At 40.5% G+C, this 25,516-nt stretch overlaps 1 protein-coding gene across 4 annotated transcripts in view; it reads left to right on the forward strand.

The window, feature by feature from the left end:
• mpped2a (metallophosphoesterase domain containing 2a) overlaps positions 1–25,516 on the forward strand; it is an 83,071-nt gene that overhangs the window by 15,245 nt on the left and 42,310 nt on the right. For all 4 annotated transcript variants that reach the window (XM_015953745.3, XM_015953746.3, XM_015953747.3 and 1 more), the window contains exons 3-4: positions 9,057–9,238; positions 17,994–18,219. In XM_015953745.3, the coding sequence (XP_015809231.1) occupies positions 9,057–9,238; positions 17,994–18,219 (408 nt within the window). The remainder of the gene's footprint in view (positions 1–9,056; positions 9,239–17,993; positions 18,220–25,516) is intronic.

The raw sequence follows: 25,516 nt of genomic DNA on the forward strand, positions 1-25,516 counted from the left end.
ATCTGTAAGAAAGTCAGCCGACAGTTATTGACTCCATCTTATCAGCCACATGTAGCTCAGATTGAGGGCGGTAACACTGATTGATGCGTTGCCGTGGTGAAGACTCCTGGGTCACACACTCCAGCCCACTCCTGTGAGCCGCTTGCCAGTGAACACCACTCCACGAGTTTGTTCCGCCTGCAGTCTGCAGGTTGGTGTTTGGCCTCATCCTTTTACCCATCAGCCCTGCAGCCAGGCAGACTGTCAGCAGCACAATTAAGGGCTGCGCCATAATGAAAGGAGCATTAACAGAAGCAATTTATTTCCCAGCGCAGTGCCCGGCGGTTTCTCCAGTGCTGATATTCCGACGCTGCTTTTGTGTGTGAGTGTGTGTGTGTGTGTGTGTGTGTGTGTGCTGCACTCTGCCATTATAGGGAGGAGGACACACACTCACTAAAGGAGTGATGTAAAAGGGGGAGGGGGTGTCTCAGCACAAGGCCATCCTTCACTACTCCTGAAAATCAATTCTAGGGTGAATATATTTCAAATTGACTCAGATTTTTGTTTTCATTTCCAAACTCCTCATGGATTCATGTTGAGTTTTCAGTTTCTCTTTTGAAGTCGCCCACCTTTGACTCTCTCTTTCTCTCCTCTGTTGTGTACCGTCTACCCGCCCCATCACTATCACCCCCCCCCCCCCCCAGTTATTGCTGTGTTCATTTTGTTCCTCTGAAGTTTATTGAATTAGCGCAGACAGCTGAAATGCTGAAGATAAGAGAGGCGCTCTGTGCTTCTCTCAGAGAAATGGTATTGCACCGTGAAAGAGTGTGTGTGTGTGTGCTACTGGATGAGAGGGGGGAGGGCGGTTATAGAGGTTATAGGCTGAGGAAATGGGCAGCATTGTGTTTTGATGTTTCTTCCGAACAAGCGATAAAATCAGAACGAGCTTTGTGAAAAACATGAACTGTTTTGACTTCAGTTCGTTTAGGATTGAAAATTTCCATTTGTGTCGCACACGGGCCGCGTAAATGTCAAACTGCATTAGGCGGACCCAGAGACGACAAAGCACAGATGTGCATTTACACCCGCTTTCATCTGATTTCGGTTCTGATCGTGAAATCTGTTTAGTGTTGTTGTCGGAGTGTTCTCCTCTGCTCCGTAAAACCAAAGTGAGTCTGTCTCCATTCTGTCTGCATTTTTATTAGAGCTAAAAAAACGGTGACACCTGCAGCCAATTGTTAAGCTTCAAACCTGAAATAGCACCAGATCTATTATATCTATCTATGTAACACAAATATTTGAGGCATCAATTTTCTTGTAACAACATTTTAAACCGTTGAGGTAAAACACAAAATAAATGAGTTTCCAAAACTTGAGCCAGAGAAAATGGAGGCTCTTCACACAATGAAAAGAAAACTATTTAGAATCGTACATTGACTGTTCTAAAGAGAGACTAGGCGGTTTTGGCTTGCTGTTAGCACACCCTACTGTCTGTTTAGTACAACCAAAAGCAAAACCTCCTCGCTGTGCGTTTGTCTTTTTAACGCCTTCATCTAACAGCTGAAATGTCTCCTCAGCCTTCATAAGCTTCTACAGGAGAGATTCATCACTAAATTAAGCAGGTCAGCTGTGTTCATGATCTAAAACATGCAGGAAACATGCTGGAAGCAGACTGCAGTGCCAGGTATGTCAGCTCCCATTTTTTCTAAGTCCAAGAGACCGGACCAGCACTCTGAAGTGCCGCTTTTCTAACTCCAGTAAAAGCTTTTTCTGTCCTCTCCTCTCCAGATCTGTTAGCCCAGAAGCCTTCAGTCTTGAGCTGTTACGTTTTCAGTCACTGCTAAAACTTGACATAGTTCACTGGGCAAAACAAACCCAGAGATGCTGCACTGAATGATTATTATTGGCTCCAGTATAAAGAGGAATAAGCCACCAGATCCAGTTTCTCAGACCAAAAGTCGACCTCTTCTGATCCAGTTTCAGACAGGAAACTGAAGAAAAATGCCCTAAAAATCTGATTAAACATTAAAAGATCACATTCAGACATTTGCAGTTTGGTGTGTTTTTAGAATCTGGTATAAATGTCGTCATAATAATAAAAACCTTTTATTTTGAATAAACAGTGGAGCATGTTGTTTGGAAATGCCTGATTTGCATGTTAGCATCTTTGCAGCATTGAAATTATTTTTTTGTTCAGCCTCCTGATTTAGTACAGTTTGGAATTACTCAGGAATGCTGTTTTGCATGGAAAAACATGAAATCTGACTGAAAAGGAAAGGGAACAAATGAACAGGACATACAGACATTGTTGGTTAGATAAAATATTTGAATATAAATAAACGGCACCCCCCTGCATTTCCGGGAGCATCTGCAGCATCAGTGCTAGCGTCTACAGTAAAGGTCTCGTTCAATGAGTAATGCTCGTTCTCCTGGAACACAATTCTTCTCTCCAACTCCTCAGACCAGCTCCAGAGTTGAGGCGTGCATTCATACTAGAGACCAGAGCAGATTTATTGAAGAAATGAGTGAACGAGAGCAAAGATGGTTGAGTGATACAGGTGTTGTGAGAAAAAGTGTTAATTCTCCCCCCCCCCCTGTGTGAGTCTCTCTGCAGCTTTAGTTGGGTGAACCAGTCAGATTAACACGCATCACATGAAGCTTCATCTTAAACAGATTTATTCTGAACAGGATAGAAACAACCCAAACAAGCTGCTATCTGTAGAAACTACATTTAATTAGATCTGGAACCAAACTGTACCTTTAATGTGTTTACTCTAGAGGCTGACCGATATGGGGTTTTGCTGATACCGATTTCTAAAGAGTTTTTGTTGCAGATGGCTGATATCTAAAGCTGATTACTAAGGCAGATATATAGATAAAGGTTTTAGCAGCACATTGATTGTGAAATACAACTGAACACTCACTGTGTGCAATATAAATTAAATAAGTCAATAAATCTCTAAATATTTATTGAACTTCAAATATAAAACAAACTCAAAAAGTTTAAAAACATTGTGTTGGGGTTCTTCTGGGCTTTTCTTCAGTCTAGTAGTGGTGACAGATGGCCACATGGGTGCCTGATTTGTATTTATTTATTTCTTTTGTCTTTTAAAAATAATTGTAGCTGATGGCCGATATAGAAAAAATTGAATATATCGGCCTCTAGTTCAATTGATATAAAACATGGAACAATCATTAAATTAGTGGAAACAAGTGATTTAGGTTTTTGCTTCAAGATAAAAAGTGAATTTCTGCTTTTAAATGACTTCACTTCTCTGGTTCAGAAGTATTTACATCAGTTTTTTTCCCCATGGTATTTTCACACACAGGCCCTGTCCACACGTAGCCGGGGATCTGCCAAAACGTAGATATTTTTCTACGTTTTGGCCTGTCATCCACACGAAAACGGATCTTTTTAAAAACTCCGGCCAAAGTGAAGATCTGCGTTTTCTCCGTTTTGGGTGTCTGCGTGTGGACGGACAAAACCGGAGTTTTAAGGTCCGCAACGTCACTTTCCGCGACAAAAAAATGCAGACATCACGTGTGCGACCTGTGTTTACACTAGCCGGCATCATGGAAGCCCTCCGAGCTGCGCTCTGTCACTACCCGATCCATCAATTGTCCAAGCGCTTTCTGCTTGTTTGTTTTTGCAAGCGGAATTACTGCTCCTTGCGGAAGACCACAGACGAAGGACGAGGTTAAGAACGGGGGAAGTACTGCCGCCTACTGGTCTGGCATGTCCTTAACAACGTATTTATCCAGGTACGTGTGGACAGAGTTTGTTTTTAAACCGAGGTGGTGTGGATGCAAGTTTTTGGAGGAACGGATATTCGTTTTCAAAAAAACCCGGCTACGTGTGGACTAGACCTCAGATGTCATTATTGTTAAAGGTGACTTCTTTTAATTTGTGAATAAAAGCCGTCTCGATTAGATACAGTACCGCCACCACAAACGTGATGTGTAATTTAAAGCACTTGTCTACTTTAACGTGTTTGTCCATTAAAGTAAACGAGTCATTCCAGCAGCACAAAGACATAATTTAATGTTCAGGGTTTTTAGACACTTCAGATTTTTTTTTCTTGTTCTTTTTGTGAAAAACCTGCTTAATATTATTCTACTTAGAATAAAGATGCCCTCCATTGTTCCTGAAATCACTTGAACTTAACCCTAAATATAAAAGGATTCTTCTTTTTAAAAGGCTAAAATAATACAGATGTTACAGCGCAGATGTGAGCACATATCGGCTTTGGAAACGCTGCTGTGAGTTTTTGTGACTGATGGGAAAAACAGCTGGATTGTGTTTCTCTCACCTTATTTCCTTTTCATTACAGATAAAAATTACTGTTTTCGATACTTTACACACACACACTGAAAGTTGTCTTTCAAATTGATAGATTATTGGATTTAAATAAAGCAAATTATAAAAAAATATAAAGCTCAAAATGTAGCTGTAAAAATGATGAGGAAGGAAAGTCAGAGGGTGACAAATGAAACTGTCTTATCTGCTGTGAGTTAAACGTTGCCTCTGAAGAGCACACACACTCAGGCTGAACTTTGACCCGGCCTTTTGTGTGTTTTTCCAAAAGGCCATGAAGTCAAGTGTGTTCAGTCAAATGAAATGTCCCGTAGCCACCAGAGCGCCCTTCTTCTCCGCTACCCTACGGCTACTTCGCTATTCAGAATGATTGGGAAATAGTATTTCTTCATCATCTCTAGTGAAAACATTCTTTATTCATAATATTTTAGTAAAAACTCATCATTTGATTAAATTGTGATTTCTGAGTCCACGGTGAATATTTCTTGTCTTTATATTAAAGTGCACCCAGTCGTCACATTGTTTTTGACAGGTGGAGCGAGCAATTTGTCAAAACGAATCAGTTCAATTAGTGTATTGTTATTAAAAAGATTGTTTTTAGTTTAAAGTGTGCCCCATCTTCTGTCACTTTTGAATTTTGTAATTAAGTACACAACAGGAGCACAGTGGTATTAATTAAAACTGGGCTGTCTGGTGGGTACTGGATCAGGAAATCTAATTTATGTTTAAAAAAATGATTAATCCTCCAATTTTGAAGCCAGAGAAATAAAGTGATTACCGTTTATGTTAACATTTAGCTGTGATGTTGCAGGGGAAAGGTGAGAGGGGGGTTTGTTTTGGTGCAGCCACACTCCAGTGCTGTCTCTCCCTTCCATGTCACACAGAGTCTCAGCCATGTTAACGCAGACCTTCATGCTAACACAGTTCAGTCTGTCACAGGAGGATATTCCTTTACCTGCTGCTGGAGCAGAGGAAGATTTGTTCATTTTCACCGTCTCCATTTACAAAAGATCAGAGGCCTCTGCTGAACTCCTGAACTGCTGTATACATTACCACCGAAGCTCTGGCTTGTTATACAGTCGTATGTTAACAGGAAAGGCCTGGAGCTCTCTGTCTCTTAGTGTTGTGTGTGAGAGAGACCAATGCATTACTATCATGAAGGTTTCTTGGCCTGAGCCCGCTTTAATTGATAGGGGCTGCTGGTATTTACTTACATTCTCCCGCTGGATTGAATCTCAAAGGAAAGAGGAGGAGATGGAGGTTTTCTTTCTTCTCGCTTTGTTTTAATATGCATGCGTGTGCGTGTGTGTGCACGTGTGTGTATAAGATATGTGTGCATGTTAGTGTGTCTGTGCTGTTTAGTCGTCCCTAGTGGCTCCGCATTCATCCTTTCTCCATGACGAGAACTGTTGAATCTTTTAAAGCTGCGTGGCGTCCAGGCACCACAGAGCACCAAATCTAATCAGCAGCTTCTCTGCGATGTTTGTTCCACTCTGCTTGCATAAAGTAACGTGCACATTTGTGTGGGTGCGTGCACATAGGAGCACAGTCCCATTTGCTGCTCACAGTCGGTAGTAAATGTCATTATCTCTTTGGCTAGTTTTTCATTTTTGCATTTATGTGTTGCACGGCCGCTCTGCACCAGTGTGAGAGAACAAAGCCACGATCTCCCAGTGACTACAGCAGGGGTGGGCAACTCTGGTCCTTCAAGGACCGCTATCCAGCATATTTTAGTTTCAACCCTGCTCCAACTCACCGGATTTAAATCAGCCGGATGATTAACTGGCTTCTGCAGAGCCTGATGAGCTGCTGAATTGGTGAATCAACCACTGAATCAGAAGTGTTGGAGCAAAGACATGCAGGACACCGGCCCTCGAGGACCAGGGTTCCCCACACCTGGACTACAGAATAAAGACCAACTGCAGGCTGCACCCTGGAGCATGCACCACACGGACTTAGACTCTCTTCTTTTGTAGTTTGACTTATTTTAATTACATCCGTAGTGCAACAAGCTGCTGTTTACACTCTAGTATTCCACACAGAGATTACAAACCCTGCACACGCACCAAGCGCCGACTCAGATTGGAAGCTGATGAATGATGGCTGGTATTTATTAAAAAAAGAAGGAAACCGCGATTGGTGCTTTCATACAATCATTTCTCTCTCTACTGCTGCAGGAGGAGGTTATGAACCTGCTTTAGACCTTTGTTTGGAGAAACAGAGATTAACTATGATTAGGACTAGGGGTAGACTGATATACCAAGCCGATATTTACCGTTTTTATACATCAGTGTCGGCCGATATTTGTTCTTAGTAAAGCTGATTTAAAATTAGGTGCATCCTTGGGCAACCCGGTGCTGTTGCAGAATTTAATTTAAATGTACTTTTACGTTCACTAATAACTTCTGCATAATAAATACTCACCTAACTTTATTTAGGTGTCTGACTTTAACGCTGAGCAGTGAAAGTTAAGATTTAACAGTTAGTTACATTCAGAGTTCAAAATTAATTCAGCTTCAGAAATTTTGCACATAAACTGATGCTATTAGTTAGCCTTTGTTTAATTCTGCACAGAGAACTAGTCTGGTAACTCGCAGGCAGAGAGACGCATGAGGGGCGGGACTAGTCAGCTCAAAAATAACCAATCAGAAAAAAGGTGGACATGCCGACTGTACACGCAAACTGTAGTTTTTTTTTTTTTAGCTGTTGTCAAAAATGGTGTCTGGCGACGGGACAAACATCTTTCTTTAGAAGAAAGCCTTTCAGCGCTTCTTGTTGTGGTTTTAAAGACGTGTTCAAGTCATTTAGAACAGAGGAAAGAGCCGCAGCGAACTCTGCTTCAGACGCTGTTTTCTTGTTTATGAGAAACTGAGCGTTGCGTTGTTTTGTTGTACGCTGGTCAGCGCTGTTGGGCTCAGGTAGAATTCTCAGGGGTTGGGAATAGGAGCGTTCCCAGACTAGCTGGTCAGGCTAGTTATTAGTGACATTTTAGCCTGAACAAAAGGTGGAAAACGTCGGCCATGAAAATTGGCCGTACTTATTGGCTTACCATTTCTCCTACATATCTGTATCAGTCGACCTCTAATTAGGACTGGACAATATAAAAATGAGGATAAAAAATATAGATACATTTTCTAATATGAGCCCGGCCGATGTATTCAATTTTTCTATTTTTAAAAGCTGATTTAAAAAATGAAATCAGGCACCTGTTTGGCCAGCTGCCGCCTCTACTAGACTGAAGAAAAGACCGGAAGAACCCCAACACATCGTGTTTTTACATGTTTTGAGTTTGCTTCATGTTTGAAGTTCAATAAATATTAAGAGATTTACTGACTTATTTAATTTATATTGCACAGAGTGAGTGTTCAGTTGTCTTTCACAATCAATGTGCTGCTAAAATATGTGTGTGTATATATATATATATATATATATATATATATATATATATATAATTGGAGACTTCTGCTACTATCTGCATTTACTTTTGAAACAGAAAATTTGGTTTTGATTTCATAAATTATCCACTACCCCAAACGTTTCCTAAATGTTGCTCTGACAGCTCGTGGTGACCACGATGAGGGCATTTGCCTTATACAGAGCTCGTGTGACTCCCAACTCTGTCCAGGAAGTGGGCTCAGATTACTGGACTCCAGACGGATAACAGACAGCGATACGTTTCAGATGTTTGCTGTAAACAGCAAGCCGAGTTCAGCCGTCGTCCTGTTAACACCATCAAAACATTCCATCCTGCCGCAATTTTATAAAACAGCTTTCTGTTGTGAATTTGTCTTCACCCTTTCATGTACAATGCTCCACTCAACGTGATGCAAAGATTTGAAAATTGTCTCCACAATAAGAACCTCCCAACGCAGTTTTGCTGCTGCAAATGAGGCGCCTTTGTACCGGAGAGTGTTGATATTTTCTCTTTTTAACGACGATCTGCTGCAGTTTGAAATCTTCAGATTTCGTTGGCTCTTTGCTTGTTTTCGTGTCATATTTAAGTGTGTGTGTGTGTGTGTGTGTGTGTGTGTGTGTGTGTGTGTGTGTGTGTGTGTCATGTTGAAGATTGCAGGGTTGATTATGTGTCGGATTTTTGTCAGCAGAGTGACATCCCTTCTAATGAAATAATGGTCTAGCGGCGGAGTGCTGGAGGATTGCACATTGTAGACTTCAATTACAGACGAGCTGATTTTTTTCCACTTTCAGTCAGAAAAAGAACACGAGTTCCTTCTTTTTTTCTGTTCTACAAACAAAAGATCCTCCATAAAGAGCCTTTTCTGATGGACTAGTGTAAGTTTTTTCCTTTTGGTAATGGATTGAAAAGTCGCAGCATGCTTTTATTCCAGTGGCTGTTCTTATGCCATACAGTATTAAAAGTATTTCCCTCCTCGTGAGCACTAATCAGCCAGATTACTGGTTGTAATGGCTTTTATTTATATTTTTTATTTTGCCCAGCACCGCTGTTACAGTTAGTTTGCACAAGCTGCACACTTCTCCTGCCCTTTCCTCACTGTGGTGTCAAACACAGACGTGTCTTTAAAAATTACACCTTTATGACGAGAACTGGTTGCAACAACACGAAGAGGCTTTAAAAAGACTAGCTCTGTAATATCCAAACACGCAAATGACGACATAAAACCAGAGCAGAAAGAAATGCATGAAAAGTTAAACTTGAAAGTAAAAAAGATGTGTGTTGTTTATTTTTGTTATCAGACGATCTTTCTCGTCATCCTCTCAACGTTCCTCCTTTCTGTCTTTTCAGGGTGGACCCCATTCCTTATGACACTCCCAAGCCAGCAGGGCACACCAGGTTTGTGTGCGTTTCTGACACACACTCCCGTACAGATGGCATCCAGATGCCCTACGGAGACGTGCTGCTCCACATGGGCGACTTCACCGAGCTCGGCCTACCGTCTGAGGTGAAAAAGTTCAACGACTGGCTTGGTAAGAGGCTGTGTAGCACACACGCACTCATGCACGTGCACACACACACACACACCATCAGCAGAAGGAAGAGCCACAGGCTTGACATGTATCCTTAGTTTAACTGGTAACCAGACCACACAAATAACCCCATCCCCTATTGACCCCCCAGCTGCTCTGCTCAAGTGTCCAGTTTAACCCTGCTGACCCCACACCCTACTTTGGTTAACCTTTGACCTCTCCCCCTGGCTGCATGCTGTGGGTGGGATCTGTGTGAGGCTTCTATGGTGTTCCATCTCTGGATCTTTTCCAGGAATTTATATAGTATTTAAAGATCTTCACATCTTAACCTTTGACCCTTGACCAGAAACATGGATGTTTATGTCAAATTTGCAGAGCTGTCCAGGGCTCCCCGAGTGAACCTACAACACGCCTGGGTTTGCTGCAGAGCTGCAGACCTTTAAAGGGATACATCTTTAAAAATTGATGTTTCCAGTATCAAGCACTCGCCCCCCTGTTGAGTTTAAAGGTCGCTGTCAAATTTGCCTCTTGAAAGACTACAGAGTTTACTGTCAGTCATGATACGCAGAGGTCCCCACGGCGACGCTGACCCAGTTTTCACGGCAAAAATAGAAATCAAATCTAGTTAAAATACAGAAACTTCTCACATCGCTCCTGCTGCGAAATCCTCGTTTTGAACTACGGATCCTATTATTCCGTCCACGTTTATTAACTTAAAACCCCTTTCCTGCTTGTGAGTCAGTAAAACCGGGACTGAGATGATGCTAAACCTGATTTTCAGTGAGTACCCTGCAGCCTTTTCACGTTTCCTCATTTTTTTCAAAACCTCAACAACAAGCCACATAAAAATATTAAAGGTGTGACGTGAATGAAAAAGGCTTTGATTGTCTGCAGGTTTGGAATCCAGCTGTAATCACTTTCACCAATCTAAGACACAGATTAGGTCAAACCTTCCTCATTAGATTAAACACATTTAAAATTACAACCTTTATTTCAGACAAGAATTCAGCAAATAAAATGTTTTTACGCAGTTTAACATGTATACTTTTACACAGAACTAATGTCCTGTTGACCTGATTCTGTGATTGGTCAAATTTAGTCGAGTTCAACAAACAGTCTGGAACAAGACTTTGCTTTACTTTGGTCTCCCTCCCTGGACCATCAATCACCGGGAGCTTGTCTGTAACAGTCGGCCACAGTTTGTGTCTGTAGTGGTTTTATTCAGCTAGTGGAAAGCACAGATATCAGCCATAATGGGAAATCGATGCAGAGCAAAGTGGAAAATAGCTGTGTGTAGTCGGCTCGGTAATGTCCTCGTGAAGACTGGATGTCCAGAGTCGCTACACCTGCTGTTGAACTCTAAGGACCGGTAACTTTGTTAAAGGCTGATATTTAAAACCACCGGTACTTACAGGAAATTATACCCGTCTTTTAAAAGAAAAGATTTTCAGAAATTATGAAATTTACAAAATCTGTGCTTGTGATCTAGTAGGTAGTAATTTAAAAGTAGAAACAGTAGAAGCTAATGTTCATTTTTATAGCTTTAATAAAATATTCAAGCAGGTACCTACTGATCTCTGTAAACACCATAGGATAGATGCTGCTTTCAGGGTCTCTGCAAGCTGCAGAGAGCGACAGGCAGCTGGTGTGATCAGCTCTGCAAGGCGTTGATCAAAATTAGCAGATCGACCGCAGATTTGACTTCCAGTCGGCATACTGGGAATTGAAACTAAGGGTCAAATAAAAAACTTTGACCAATTCCAAGAAAAACTGAAAGTCCTGGCAACAACATTGCAATATGATCCTATCCACAGAAGCAACCATTTAAATTAAAACCCAGACTCTCCTCTTTACAGCAGTATAAGTACCATCACTCTACCTGCCAAACCCATGGAACTCAGCAGCAAAACTAAGCTAATTTCATGAAGTCAGAAGCATAAATTCAGTCGTACCTTTGCTGGTATTTGGTCATAAAAATCCATGTTATAAAGACAATCCACCCGGTTTGTGTAATTTAATGTCCCAATGTCACGCTGAGGTGATTCCTGGCTGTTTGGGGCTGTTTTTACCTGCTGAAGAGTGTTTACAAGTCTATGAAGCCACATTCCATCATTTTTCGACTATCCAAATAAACTCCACGAGTTGTACTCAGCTGCTCTAAAACAAACAAATTGTGAGCTTATTTTTTTAATAAATAAAAAAACTGAATGGTGAACTGTGGAGAGTGTCCAGTTCCAGGCGAACTTCCTGAGCTGAGCTGAGACTCCGCCCACTTTTGGTTGCAAACCTCTGCCACCAAAGGCTCTCTCCTGTTCTTTGTATTGGAGGGGGATCCAGCACATATGCGCTAGTTATAGAGTAGGTCTATGGTAAACGTTGCTGTGCCCGGAAAAGAGCAGGAAATGCGTCACAAGACCACTCGGTCATGGTAAAAGTGTGAAATAACATTTTTAAACTACACATAAATGCAGATTATACACAGCACGTATAGTCTGTATGATGTAGAGATCGTTTAGATTAACTTCCATGTTTTTTTAAATATTTTATTTAGTTCCCTATCTTCTTCTTACTGTGAGCCTGGTGTGGCAGCGCCCTAACGCCCTCTATGGACGAGCCGCCGCTGATATACATACATCAGCTTTTTGGCATTTTCATACATGTACTAGTATTTTTAATTAAGCAAAATCAGTTATTTTGACATGTTTGTAAAATTAAGAAAGTAAGACACTTTTATTTGCTCTGGATACTTGGGCTTTGATCTGCTAGATGGACAAAAGTGATCCTGTTGATGTTTTTGCCTTTTACCTTATTTCTTTAAGCTTTACAAACACAATGAATTCCTATTAAAGTCTGTGTGAAAGGGTTTGATATTCCCTCAAAGACTGCTTTTCATGTTGTTGATGAAGGCAGAGCGTCTGAGTGAAGTCAGCGGAGACTCCACTTTGTTTTGAATTATATACCAGATATTTTGTTGGTTTTTCTCCATGAATAATAGGTGCTGCTGTATGCCGACTGATTGCTGAGATGCACTTAAAAGCTAATGCAGTTGCAGAGTCTGAAAAGATTTAGTGAACATGCGTGTGTTTGGAAAGCTACACATTTTCTGTCATCACCGGCCATCGTTTTTACTCTGGCAGTCTGAGAGATGCTTTAGGAAATAATATTCCATTGGACTTTCTGGATTCTCACACAGAAGTACAAGATTTTACAGTCAGGTGGAGATTATGAGTCAGGAGTGAAACTACTGGAAAAACACTAGTTTGGCTGAATGCTGAAACATTTAAGGTGGACTTAAGCAGTCAGGACTTCAGCCACTTCAGGTCACATCTACTTCTGATTTTGTGTGAAACAGAATTTTTGGAGGAATGTGGAACTGACACATGGAAATTTTAGCTGATTTCAGGAACTAAAGCCACAGAGGAGCATAAAAGCCTTTCTGGTTCTGTTTAGGGATGTCCTGATACGACATTTTCACTTCCTCTATGATACCGATATTGCAGCCTTTAGTACTAACCAATATCGATATTGATTCGATACAATATCAGCACAAATCACACATAATTTGACCTATTTCGTGGTGTGGAATGTATCAAAGGCTTGATCAAGTGATATTACTCAGAGCAAAAGCCAGCAACAGTAAGAATGACAAAACATGTTTCTGTTACACCACGGGAAACCTGAAAAGACGAGTGTTGCATTGAGCCAGACTGAAAAATACTGCCACACGGCCAACATTGCTCGTGTTCCTACTTCGCTAGCATGCGCTGTTCTGATCATGTGGGCTTTGCATTCTGCGTCTGGGGTGCTGCTGGATAGAATTCCTGGAATGGAGTTTAAAGCAGAACGGACTGTGTATATTGAAGACTTTTGATGTAGTCCAATATAATCCGATACAGTTTTTTTTGGAGCCGATAACGGACCTATTTCCGATATCAATGTCTAAACGGGATATCCCTAGTTGAGTTATTCTTGAGAGTTTAGATTTCCTCTAGGGGTGTGTATCGGTAGGACTCTAGCAACATTAAAAACTACAATACATATTAGATGATACAGTATACTGTGATACTAAAAGCCAGATGATATTGGCAACTTTCATGACTGAATGTAATTGGAAAACTCTTCCAGACACTTCTAAGATATGTCAAGTGTAATCTCTAGATCTTGTATGAATGACAGAAAGCAGTAAAAACTGCTGCCACGTAGCAGTCGGAGTTAAAGATACCCTGCGTAGCAGTCGGAGTTAAAGATACCCTGCATAGCAGTCGGAGTTAAAGATACCCTGCGTAGCAGTCGGAGTTAAAGATACCCTGCTTTTAAACATGGATTCATAACAAAGTCCTCACGTTTCAGTGTATCCATGTTTACTTACATCCTTATTTTCCACAGCTGTGATGTCCAATCTAAGATAGCCCAAGGTCTAAGGTATTATAACAATCCAAATCGATCACTCTTTAATGTTTAGATAAAACATGCATCACACCTATGATTAAAAGCTTTGTTTCGACGTAAGTGAAAGTTAAAAAAATAATTTAACCTGTAATCTTTGGTGAGGTCTGTATGGTGCGTATCAGTGCTGTTGATATTTTTGTTTCCCACTTTAGAGATTTAATTTGGCAATTAGTTCATTTTTAATCCCTAAACTGAGAAACAAAGCTCAGTGGCCCTAGAACCTTGCCTTCAGTCGGGGTTAGTAAACAGCAGCTGTTTTCCTCGGCCTCCTCCTCTGTTCTTTGTGTCTCCAACTCCAGAGGAGACAGCAGTTTGTCCTGAACATTGACTCCTGCTTGGCCTCCTGGAGGAGATAATTGGAGATCGATGCAGAGGAGTATGCTTCCCGTGACCCAGCTTATCTGATCATAGAGGAGCGACTCTGATCTCCCTCTTTAAGATCCTCCCAGAGGCCCATGTAGCACCTGTGTGTGTGTGTGTGTGTGTGTGTGTGTGTGTGTGTGTGTGTGTGTGTGTGTGTGTGTGTGTGTACATTTATGACATTTACCATTTTACCAAAAATGTTTCTATTCTATTCTATTATCTATTCTATGTGTGCTAAATTAATCATTAGGTGGAAGCATTAGGTGCTGTTAGAGTCCAGTCAGTGAACCATAAAACAGCAAAAGAAGAAAATGCTAATTTAATCACTTGGGAACATCATAGTTTTGTTAATATTTAAATATTTCTGTTTGTCAGATATTTGGACCAAATTGAAGATTTTGTGTAAATAACCATAGGAACATGTTTCTATTATCTTTGCATTTGAGAAACCACTTTTTTCATTTAATAATGTAGAGAGAGTAAAAAAAAACCTGCATATGCTAAATTGCTCTTTTTCCCTCTTCTGCTGTGAATAGATTTTTTATCATTTGATTTTGTTTTATTTCTTTAAGCAACAATTTGAAGGTGTGTGAGCGATGACAAATGAATTATCTCAGATTGTAACCTCTCACACCTGCATCCGTTCAGGTAGTTTTTAAACCCTACACCAGGGGGTCCTCATCTAAATTTTTTCAAGGGCTAAAGTTTTTACCAGCAGACGCTGTGAAGACCAGATGCTCTTCTAAAATAGAGTATCATTGTATCTTCATTCATTCTGCACTCCTCTAAATGCCCCATGGAGCTATCATTTTAAAAAATGTAGCTTTTTATTAAAATGTTCTTTAATTCATTCTTATTTAAAATTGCTTTGTTTTCCATCTAAACTGTTTTGATTGTGTTTGGAGAACATAAACATTATATTTGGGACATGAATTGTTCTGCTAACTTCGAAGTCCATCAACTGGGGGGCTTTAGGACCCAAAAGGTTGGGGGGCCGGGTGGGAAGGTCTAGTGGGCCAGATGAGGTTGCCATTGAGGTTCACTGCCCTACACTTTTAAAAAGGCATTTTTAATTAAAACATTTTAATGTTCAGATGTCTTTCGTGCCTGTTTTAGAGAAATGACAAAACATTTTAAGCCTTTAGTTTAGTTTTTGTACTATTTTTTACTGAAGAATGGGGGAAAATGTATTGCTTCATCAAAACTGGATAAAATGAGTCACAGTGGCAGTAAAGAGCCGTAGAAATCCTCAGAGGAATAATGAAGATGGAGCTGTTTGACGGTAATTTTGTTTTCTCCAGATTCATTCTGCCTGCTGATGGTGGAGTAGCGTGTGTGTGTGTATGTGTGTGTGTGTGTGCATGCACACGTGAGTGAGTGTGTGTGTGTAAAACGGCTGCGTGATCGAGTTAGAGTGCTGTGGGACCAAGAGGCGGCACTTTCATTTAGGTTAGGACTGAAATTTATGATCCCGAGATGCGACAGGAGCTAATTTCAAAGAGCAGAAATGAAACCTACAGACCAAGGAGCTGTGATTCTTTTATTTCCATTGCTCAGAAACACTTTTTCAGACTCCCAGTGAAATTGGATGTGGTTGAATTCATCTTATTTTTCAGCTGGATTTTTATTGAATTTGTATTCTTGTGTCCTCAGCTTCTATTCGTTTTTCTCCAAATTGTCCAGCTGCAAAATGAAATAGTGCTCTCACTTCTTTTTTCTCACACCTCATTGTAAAGCCAAACCATCTTTATCAAACACTCAGGTTTTATTGAAGTATTTATTGAGCGTTTTATTCAATTCACCCTCCTGCCGTGCATCATAACCTGTTATTACTGGTCACAGAAACAGGACATTTGGAGGCGAAGCAAAGTTTAGAGTGGTGAAACAAATATGTTCCTGTCTGTCAATCACCAGCTCGCGGGTGTTTGTACATTTGGGCAATAATCATGTAATAAATGTAAATTATTGTTTGAAAGAGTTTGTTTCTGCCAGTAAATAAGTATTTTCAAATCAGACAGGCATGAAATGCAAACCTAAACCTGTCTGAGTAACTCTGGGTGCTTCTCACCTACACCTCCATCTTTCCTTCTCTGTGTGTTAAAGTGGCGCCAGGTTCCTACAGAGAAGCTCCTGCTCACCCTGATCGCTGCAAACAGAATACATTTTGGTTTTGAAACTCATGTTAGTTCATGAATGGAATAAAAACACTCTTAAGACATTTCTCCAAAAGAGCAGCACACTCTGATCTACTATGTCTCCTACTTCTTTATACGAAAACCATCTGTTAAATTACCAGATTTAGATATTCAGACTGCTTTCCATTTACAGCCCCAGCCTGGGTACAGTCCTCTCTGGTTCCTGCTCCAATAACCCAAACATCAAAAATTAATTAGAAAAATCCGCATGTGATTGATGTTTAACACTAAATGCTTTGGATTTTGGAAAACTGATTAAAACTGTTGCTTTTATTGCAACAGAAAAGTTAACAAGCAACTGGCAAATCCGTGACAAATAACAATAACTTTTGTTTTATGATTCATATTAGCAGGCATCAGGCTTCTGCCTTCAGGACCAGCAGGTATAATCATTCTCACAACTATTCTCTACATAAACTACACTTCTATCTCCAGCCTATGTCAAACAAACGTGGCAAGCAAAGGAAAAAAGACCGATTTAAAACACCACAGAAAGCTTAAAGAGTGGCGTCCAGGGGGAAGAAGAGAGACCCAGAGTGATTGGGAGGTGATGAAGGCCAAAGCCTTTTGTTGAGTGCTCAGTCAGCTGGAATAAAGTAGTAAGTCAGTTTCTTGATAGCAGAAGGGCACCGGGACAAATCACCTTGACAGAAAAGAGAGAAAAGGGCACGGTAGAAGGTGAAAGATGAGCGGATGAGAATTGTAATAGATGTTCTTCTCTATTTAGTTCAGGTTCATGCTTCTTTCAGCTGCCTGACATCTACAGAGATGGACGGTGGTCTGTTGGGGTCAAACCCAGCTGTCAGCTGTGGTTGTAACCTCTGTGACTGTGTGAATTGAAGGTATTTTTCTTTTCCAATTATCCTACTTTCTCCTCCGTGGTGATCTGTGCTCAGGGTTAGGTACACGAGGAGCTGCTGATGGGGAGCGCGTCACGGACCTGATGAAAAGGAACCCAAACTTCTGGGTGGTTTTTCTGTACATAATCATTTCTCATTGGATGCATTTGAACTGCTACTTTATTGCCCCAACGCTCCCAACCCCTTTTATTTTATATGTATTATTATTAATGACTGTTTACGGCAAAGTGTGAAAAAGAGATTTCTTGTAGCTGCATGATGCTATTGTGCTTCTAAATCACAATAAAGACCGAATGCACAGATTAGTTGGCAGTGAAAGCAGCAACACAAAGGAATTTACTCTTAGTTATGTTAAACATTAGTGTGTGTGTGTGTGTGTGTGTGTGTGTGTGTGTGTGTGTGTGTGTGTGTGTGTGTGTGTGTGTGATTAATAAATCCATCAATTTGATCTTTTATGTTTACATTATTATCATGTTTCTGTCTTTGATAAAATGTTAGCTAACCAAAAAAAAGAGTTTTAAAAAATAAGTCGATTCCTCCAACTTACCGAAAAACCTCGTTTTAGCGAGATGTTGAGACGATCAGTTGTGATGTTTTGCTTTTTGATCTTTACTTTGCTCCTTGGTGTTGATTGAAGAAGCTGCTTTAGAACCACAGCTGTAGACTAGTCCGTTGTCAGCATCTGTATCGATGGTGTAGATGTGCTTCGGCTGGCTTCTGGATCAGACTTTCAAACCAGAGGCATTTTCCAGCTTTAGTTGTCAGAATGTTTGGATCTGGTCTGGTTCAGCATCGATTAGGGTTGTTTTAAGCGTGTTGGAACGGATGCTAAACGGAACCAAACTGAACTGAGATTAATTTGACCGACCGCTCTTTTCTCTCTTCCAGGTGGCCTCCCTTACGAGTTTAAGGTGGCAATCGCTGGAAACCATGAGCTCACCTTTGATAAGGACTTTATGGCGGAGCTGGTCAAGCAGGATTACTACAGATTCCCTTCAGTCTCCAAACTCAAACCTGAGGATTTTGACAATGTCCAGTCCCTCCTCACAAACTGTGTGTACCTGCAGGACTCAGACGTCACCATAAAGGGATTCCGGATATACGGAACGCCATGGTAAGGAACTTTTCACTTGTTTCTGTCTTGTCTCCATCTGCTTCCATCTCGTCACGTCTTTCTGAATCGCTGAGTCATGTTTAATCTCGCTGTGCTGTGGATCCCTGAGATAAAGGTGTGTCTTCTCGGCTGTCAGATCCTGGCTGTTTTCCAGCTGCTGTGTGCTCTCAGCGAGAAGCCTCTCATACGTGCAGGGTGTAATTCCCAACCTGCACATTCCTTTATGAGCTCAGGACCTTCACCTGCTCCCAGGGCTCGCATTACACCTGTGTTTTGACATGGGGTTAAGTGATACGCGTGGTACCAGGACTCCTTTTCAGCAGCCTCTCAGGTGTGGAAGGACTGCTGGGAGGAGAAGCGCTGTTGTTGATGGCTGCTGGGAGATGGGATGAGAGAACTGTCCAGAGATGCTATGATGATGATGTTCTGCTGTCTTCATAGATGTACAGGTTATCATAAGTTACCACGGGTAAAATGATAGTCACCATCTTTACTAAATAGATTTTAGTCCTACTACAAAAAACTCTTGTTGTTTCCAGATTGACTAACCATATCTTCCAGTTTTTGCTCATCTTCAGTCGGTTTTATTCCTTTAGAGCAGAACTCAAGACTTACGCAGCTGGAAATGTTCATTAAAGTTACCCAACATTGTATATTGTAGATGTCCTTTCCTTCTACCAGTGAAGCCTAAATCAGGATTTTTAATTAACTGCTTTTGTACCATGAGCATGTTTTTTCATGATTATTTATAATTATTGTCTCTGGAGTTGGTCTGTCATGGATCATACAGATGAGCGTATCTGTGTTGGTCAAATCCATACAGCTTGACGGTCCCTCTGGTTCTGAAGTGAAGTCTGTCGGTTTATCTGAACGGTTCCTGCAGCGCGACCTCGGCTCACCTTCCCTGCTTCTTTGTATTTAGTTGTGTGACAGTTGAAGCTGAAGCTTCCTCTGTCCTGCTGTGACTTCTCTCTTCTCCTCGAGCCTAAAATAACTTTCTAAGTCACACCTTCATCCTTTAGCGGCTATAATTAGCAGGTTCACAGCCTGGCTTCACAGGTGGCAGCGGGGAGGTGACCGGGCAGGTCCCAGCATTCCTCAGACGTCCGAGCAGCAGGAAGAAGAACTCACGGTCCTTTTCCTTTTTGCTATCTTTCTGATTTAAAGAGGAAGGATGCTGCCTCCCTTTTGTCCCTTGTGGGTGTTTAGTGTGAGGGCTGGTAAGTGTCTGTTGTGACAGCTGGGGGTCTCATGAGAAGCAGAGTGGACAGCTTGGCTGCTTCCCCACCCTCCTCAGCTTCCTCGCCTTCTCACCCATATGCCACCGTGGCCTGAGCTCTGGCCTGCTTGTCCAGTGTGAGGTCTCACTTAGCCCCTCAGTGACCCCTCACCTCATCAGCAGCGTGCCGCCTGTGTGGCCAAGCGTCTCCGAGTCGTCCTCGGTCTGCTGACGCAGGCAAGGATGCTGCAGCGCCACTCAGGAAACGTAGCAGAGTGAAACAATCACACGATTAATGTTGCAGTCGTCTGCTGACTTATCGGTTTTAGGCCCACTGCTCATGTTTCGGTGGAGCAAAATAAACGTTTGCTTCTTGACCATAACGTTTGTCCAGTTTTAAGCATGTATAGGACAGTTTTGACTTCATTTTGTTTGTGTTTTGATGATTTAAAAGAAAATATTTGAGCAAAAGCATTTGAGCGTAAATACTGACGATGGTGTCGTTTTGTACGTTCTTCTGTAGCAAGTCCCGCGCCTCTGCCACCTCTGGTTTCATCCCCCCATCCTTCCCCTTTCACATTTAATTATCAAAGGTTAGTTTTAGATGACTTAAAGAGGAAAAACGTTCAGCCTGAGATTAAAGTGAATAGTTTTAGTAGACACTGTTGAACATCAAAGATCATTCCTCTGATGTAGAAGGTCATGTTTTTTAGGCTCGGCTCTGTTGAAATAATTTCTGTTATGAAGCCAACTCTTTCATTTGGACAAGGCCAGTCTCCTTTTCTAAAAGTTTATTGGTACAAAAATCTGCAGATATTAAAATAGTTCCCAAAATGTGTTTCGGTTAATTAATCTCATCAGTGTTGAGGAGAAAAATATCCTCCATCTTTGAAGTGTCCACACACCCGTCTTCAGTTGGGGGTTTATTATGTAGAAAAATAAATTCACGAATTATTTATTATAAAACTATTTGAAGATTGTGGTATGAATGTTTTTTTAATCCTGTTGCTTTTTAAACTAAGTTGTTTGTCAGACTTGCAAATTCCACTCAAGTACCTTTTATACAGAAAAACCTCTAAAAATAAAAAATATATTAAAAAACAAGTAATATGTAAAGAAGCATGCAGGGTATTTTCATGGTGTTGGTGCTGCGTAATGTTGTGTAAAAACAGTTCAAGTTTAAACTAGTAAATTCTATGATTATACAAGCATTTTGTATCAGCGGATAATTTTAAATTCACTTGCTTTCAGCCTTAAATCCAGATTAAAGTGTCCAGACCTTCTAAGACCATTAATATTTGAAGACCTTATTGGCTCAGTTTTTGTCTAAAATGGAGCACTGACCTGGTTCCCTCCTGTTTGCCAGAGAGGGAGCTGATGGAGTGAAAGCAGCACACCGTGAAAGACACACAACTTACCCTGTTTAATGACAGATGCTCACCAGGCCGAATGCCTGACCCTCCTCCCCTCCTGCTCACACACTCCCACACACTCGTGCCGTGGAAGGATGAACAGGCATCTGCACCTTGTCTGTCAAATCTCTTTTGAAGGAACATAAGGCTTCTTGGAACCAAATAGTTTGTTTTTATTTTCTTCTCTTGTTGAGGAAATCTCCTGAGGCTGTCTTTTAACCCATTTGATGCACATATCAATATATTTTTTACTTGACATCTTTAATGTAATGATGACACCGATGTCCTTCTCTCCAGCCGCTTGGGCCTGCTCCTCCGGGAGAATGCTAAAGCCAGGCAGCCACTGTGTGACTTTTTCACTCGTAGCGTTCAGCTTCACCTCAAACTGTACCACTTCCTCCTCGCAGAGCAAACCTCACGAGTCATGTGCTCACACGTCTTCTGGTAGCAACACGTCGAACCTAAAAATATGCTAAAAATAGCAGTTTTTACACAACAGGTTGGACTTTTTATTGTGTTGTTATTGATGTCTGTTGTCCTTTGGGAGAGCTGTTGGAGGACACACAGGGATTTATGGGGGTTGGAGGAGAAAGACTAAAGAAAGTGAATCAATCATTCAATCAATCAACTGATCAGTTTAATTGGACATAAACGTGGAAAACACACTTTCTTGACAATCCTTGTTATTGTATGCGAACAAAGTGTATAAATAAAATTGAACAGTACAAAAAATAAGCATATGTGTTTTCAAAGTTCATATTGATCAATATTAATAATAATAATTGGTAATTTTTTTTAAAGAAACTGTAGAAAATATATTTTAAATGCAACCCTGGCTAGTTATGGTATTCCTAATTAACTACTTCCAATAAAGAGCAAACAAAAACTGACTCAAATTCCATATTCTATTTAAACACGTTTATTTTACTTAGCCTGACTAGCCTGGTAGGCTAGGCTTTATTTTACTAGGACTGAACAATTTCAGGAATAGTTTGAACTGAGTTTGTTTTTCTAGCAGAAATTAAGATTTCAGTTCAGTTCTTAGTTTTCTTCAAATCAATGTTCAACTATATCACATTATTCACAATTTTTAGTGATATTTACAAACATGACAGGAAATGGCTTCGGTTAGTCTAGACTAAGTTCATTTATGCAATGTATGAAGAGCAGCAGCCTTTATTAATACCTGGGAGGCACAGTTGACAATTGTAGTGTCAGTCAACATCATATCATCAAGTTCATCATGCTACATTTTTATGGCAGCTCTAGTTTTCTTAACAAATGTCCAAATTATTTTACAACACAGACTTCACAAATTGTCTCAGATACAAAGAATGGGTTTGCTAAAACATCTAGTTTCCATTCCAAAATTTCACTCATCACATGAATCCACTTCATACATATCATTCCATTCATATCTTTGTCATGTATAATCATTAGTTTAGGAAAAGAAATAAATTCATTTCATAAACTATGTACCTGACTCTGAATTAATACAAAGTGTTTATGGTCCCCAAAGAAGCGAAGAACCCTGGAATCTTCTGATTAAACATTCAAAGGTCAATCAGGTTGGTTAGATGGGCAGTGGCATGTTGGAGTGAAAATAAAACAAAGATGATAATGTTGTGAGCAGCTTGACTGAATTTTTGCTGTTTCTTGTGAAGTTCGTTAGCACTTGGAGTATGTAATGGCATCGACTCTCAGGTACTACCCCACCAAAGTTGAGATTTGAAGTTTGTCATTATTGATTAGCTTTGGTAGCCATATAAATGACTGTAGACTTTGTGGATCTGTCCAGTGACTCATGAGGTTCATGACTTCCTAAACACAAATAAACACACTCAGACATGGGCGAAAACAGTAGCCTGACCAGACAGTCCCATGCTCCCTTTTCTCTGTGTAGAATCAAACAGGACGAGTTTGGCAGGCCAGACTACAAAAACGTTGCCTAGCAGCAATGAAAAATTCTGGTATGTATCCCAACTCCAACTTACATTGCTAAGTGCCAATTCCCACTTGAAATAACAGATTTTTCATATTCAAAATTTTACAGCCACAACGATTCTGTTAATTATAGTTCTTTGACATCATTGTGTCAGCAGGTCACAAAAATCTGTGTGAGCCCCCAAAACCAGAGTGTCTGCATCTCTGGAGATAGTATTTAGGTTAGGTTATAGGTTTATATGACTACTGTTAAATGTCACAACAGTCCAGCGTGCACAGCTGCTTTAATGAGCTCTATAACTCATTTAGTGTTCTATCCTCATGTACATTTTGCAGAAATTCTGTTGAGTGTGTACGTTCATGAATACAGCAGAAACAAAGTTTTATAGGTTTTAATCTCTGAGCTTTACAAAATCTGTTCATATAAATACATTTTGACAGCTTATCCAGGGTGAAATCTTTGCCTCTTTTCATTAAAAGTAGTTTTTTGTATTGCTGAACTGTTTGTTGGACTAAATGAGAACATTTAAACGTATTTAGTGAAGTGGTGGATTTAGATCAGGGAAGTACGAGGAGAGATCCCTTCTTTTCCCCTCCTCTGTAGAGATTAACCTGTTTTGTGATTCTTGTCTTGACCACGATTTAACTCCCTGGTCGAAGGTTAAACTGTTGCTGGTCCCTCTGCTCTTTCTTGACCCTCCCAGCCTCCATTCTCCTTCTCTGCAGTCCACTGGGGAGTCTTTTCTCCTCTCCTCCCTTCCTCCAGCTTGCTGTCCAGTCATAATTTATTTCCCCCCTGTTTGTTCTCATTTTTCCCTTCCAGCTTACTTTAGTGTCTTGTTGATGCATCTTAGTTTATTTTTTGATTTCTTTTTTTTTTACAGAATGTTTCCACCAATTATACGGCTCTCAATGTTTGCTTCATTCAATAGTAATTCAAACCCACCTGCTCCTGTGTGTGTGTGCGTATGTCTGCATACATTTGTGCATGCATGTGCCTCCCAGAGGCTGCAAGATTAAAACCAAGTGCCCTCATTTGACTCTCTGAAGCTCACCTTGAGGGAAACCCGGAGGGCCAAATGCAGATTTGTCATTTGCAGATTTTAGTTTTATTCATGTATTCATTTTTACTGCAAAGGTCAGCTGTGTGTGCGCATTTATAAGCGTGCAGATGAGTGTGTGTGTGTGTGTGTGTGTGTGTGTGTGTGTGTGTGTGTGCGTGTGCGTGTGTGTGTGTGCGTGATGTTGGAGTATAGGTGTATTTACAATTATTTTTAGAGGGAGCACAGTTTGTTTTCTTCTGAACTCCTTTCAGCCTCCTCTTCACCCTTTGTCCACGTTCTAACAACAGATGGGTTTCCACCCACATGTTTCTATACACTTTTTCAGTTTGTGCAAATTAACTCTAGAAGGGGAAAGCAGTACAGATATCACTAATGAAGCTAGTGCATGGCTAAGGTGGAAAAGTCGAGGGATTGGCGAAGCAAACGGATGAAGTCCAGTCGTAACAGATAAGGCGAGGTGAATTCACCGTAGCTAATTTCTGTTAGCAATGTAATGTCCAGAAATGGTCAGTTTTCACCTACATATCGACCGACACAATGTAAAAACTATTATATATATTAGAGCTGAGACAACTAATCGATTTAATCGATTATAATCAATTATTAAAATAGTTAACAACTTTTTTAGTCATCGATTTGTTGTTTAATAATCACATTTTACCGCATAAAGTCTATTTTTACCACAATCTGACATCGGTTACAATCTGTTAAATTTGCCGCCAGTGTGTGGCAGTAATGAGCCACTGATCTACCAGTGGCGTCGTAGAAGAAGAAACGAGCCAATAAGTGCCCTCGGTTTTCACGATGTAACACATTACTGACGCTCATCTTGCTGTGAGAGATGGCGGAACAAGAAGAAATACAGAAGAAAAATAGAAGCGACAAAACTGAAGAGAAACCCCGGACAAAAACCTCACGAGTATGGGAGCACTTCACTCTAGATGTCATGAAAAGACGGGTGACCTGAAAATTATGCAAAAACCATCTAGCATGGCACGGAAGCACGATGTCCCTAAGTGAACATTTGAGACGAAAACATGTGGGGGCTGATGCAGCAGAGGAAGAGCCAGCCCGGTAAGTAACAGAAAATAAGTCATCACTACACGCCGATCAAATTTGGGACTTAGTGTTTTTGCTGAGTTCGTTATAGTGAATGTTAAACATGTTTTTTTTTTTTTTTGCCACGTCAGTCTACGGTGTTCTACTTCTGATTGACTAGATGTAATCGTGAATCTCCTCCGTGTTGTGTATCATGTGCTTGCCAAATTTAGCACGTCTGTTTATAAGAATGTTCTCGTTAAGAGAAAAACGGCACAAACCCTTAACTATGTTCCTCATTCAAAAAAGGACAACTCCGCGGAGAAAAATATACAGACGAGCTGTGTCCAGGTGAATATAACGCGGCATAGTTGTACGCTTTCAATTTTTAAATACAGGAGAAATTCAGAAAAAGTCATTTTTTTACTATTAAAAGGCTGTTTTACTATCTAACACTGTAAAATGCCTCACAACACATTTTTATCAAAATAAATGATCACTGTATATTGTTAATTAATTCAAATAATATAATATTGATTTGGTGTTGTAGTGTGTGTGCTGCTTTATTTTATATGTCTACTTATGTCAGTCAATTTGTGTTTCTTATGCAGAAAAAAACA

The sequence above is a fragment of the Nothobranchius furzeri genome, chromosome 9, assembly GCF_043380555.1.
Source record: "Nothobranchius furzeri strain GRZ-AD chromosome 9, NfurGRZ-RIMD1, whole genome shotgun sequence".
NCBI lineage: Eukaryota > Metazoa > Chordata > Actinopteri > Cyprinodontiformes > Nothobranchiidae > Nothobranchius > Nothobranchius furzeri.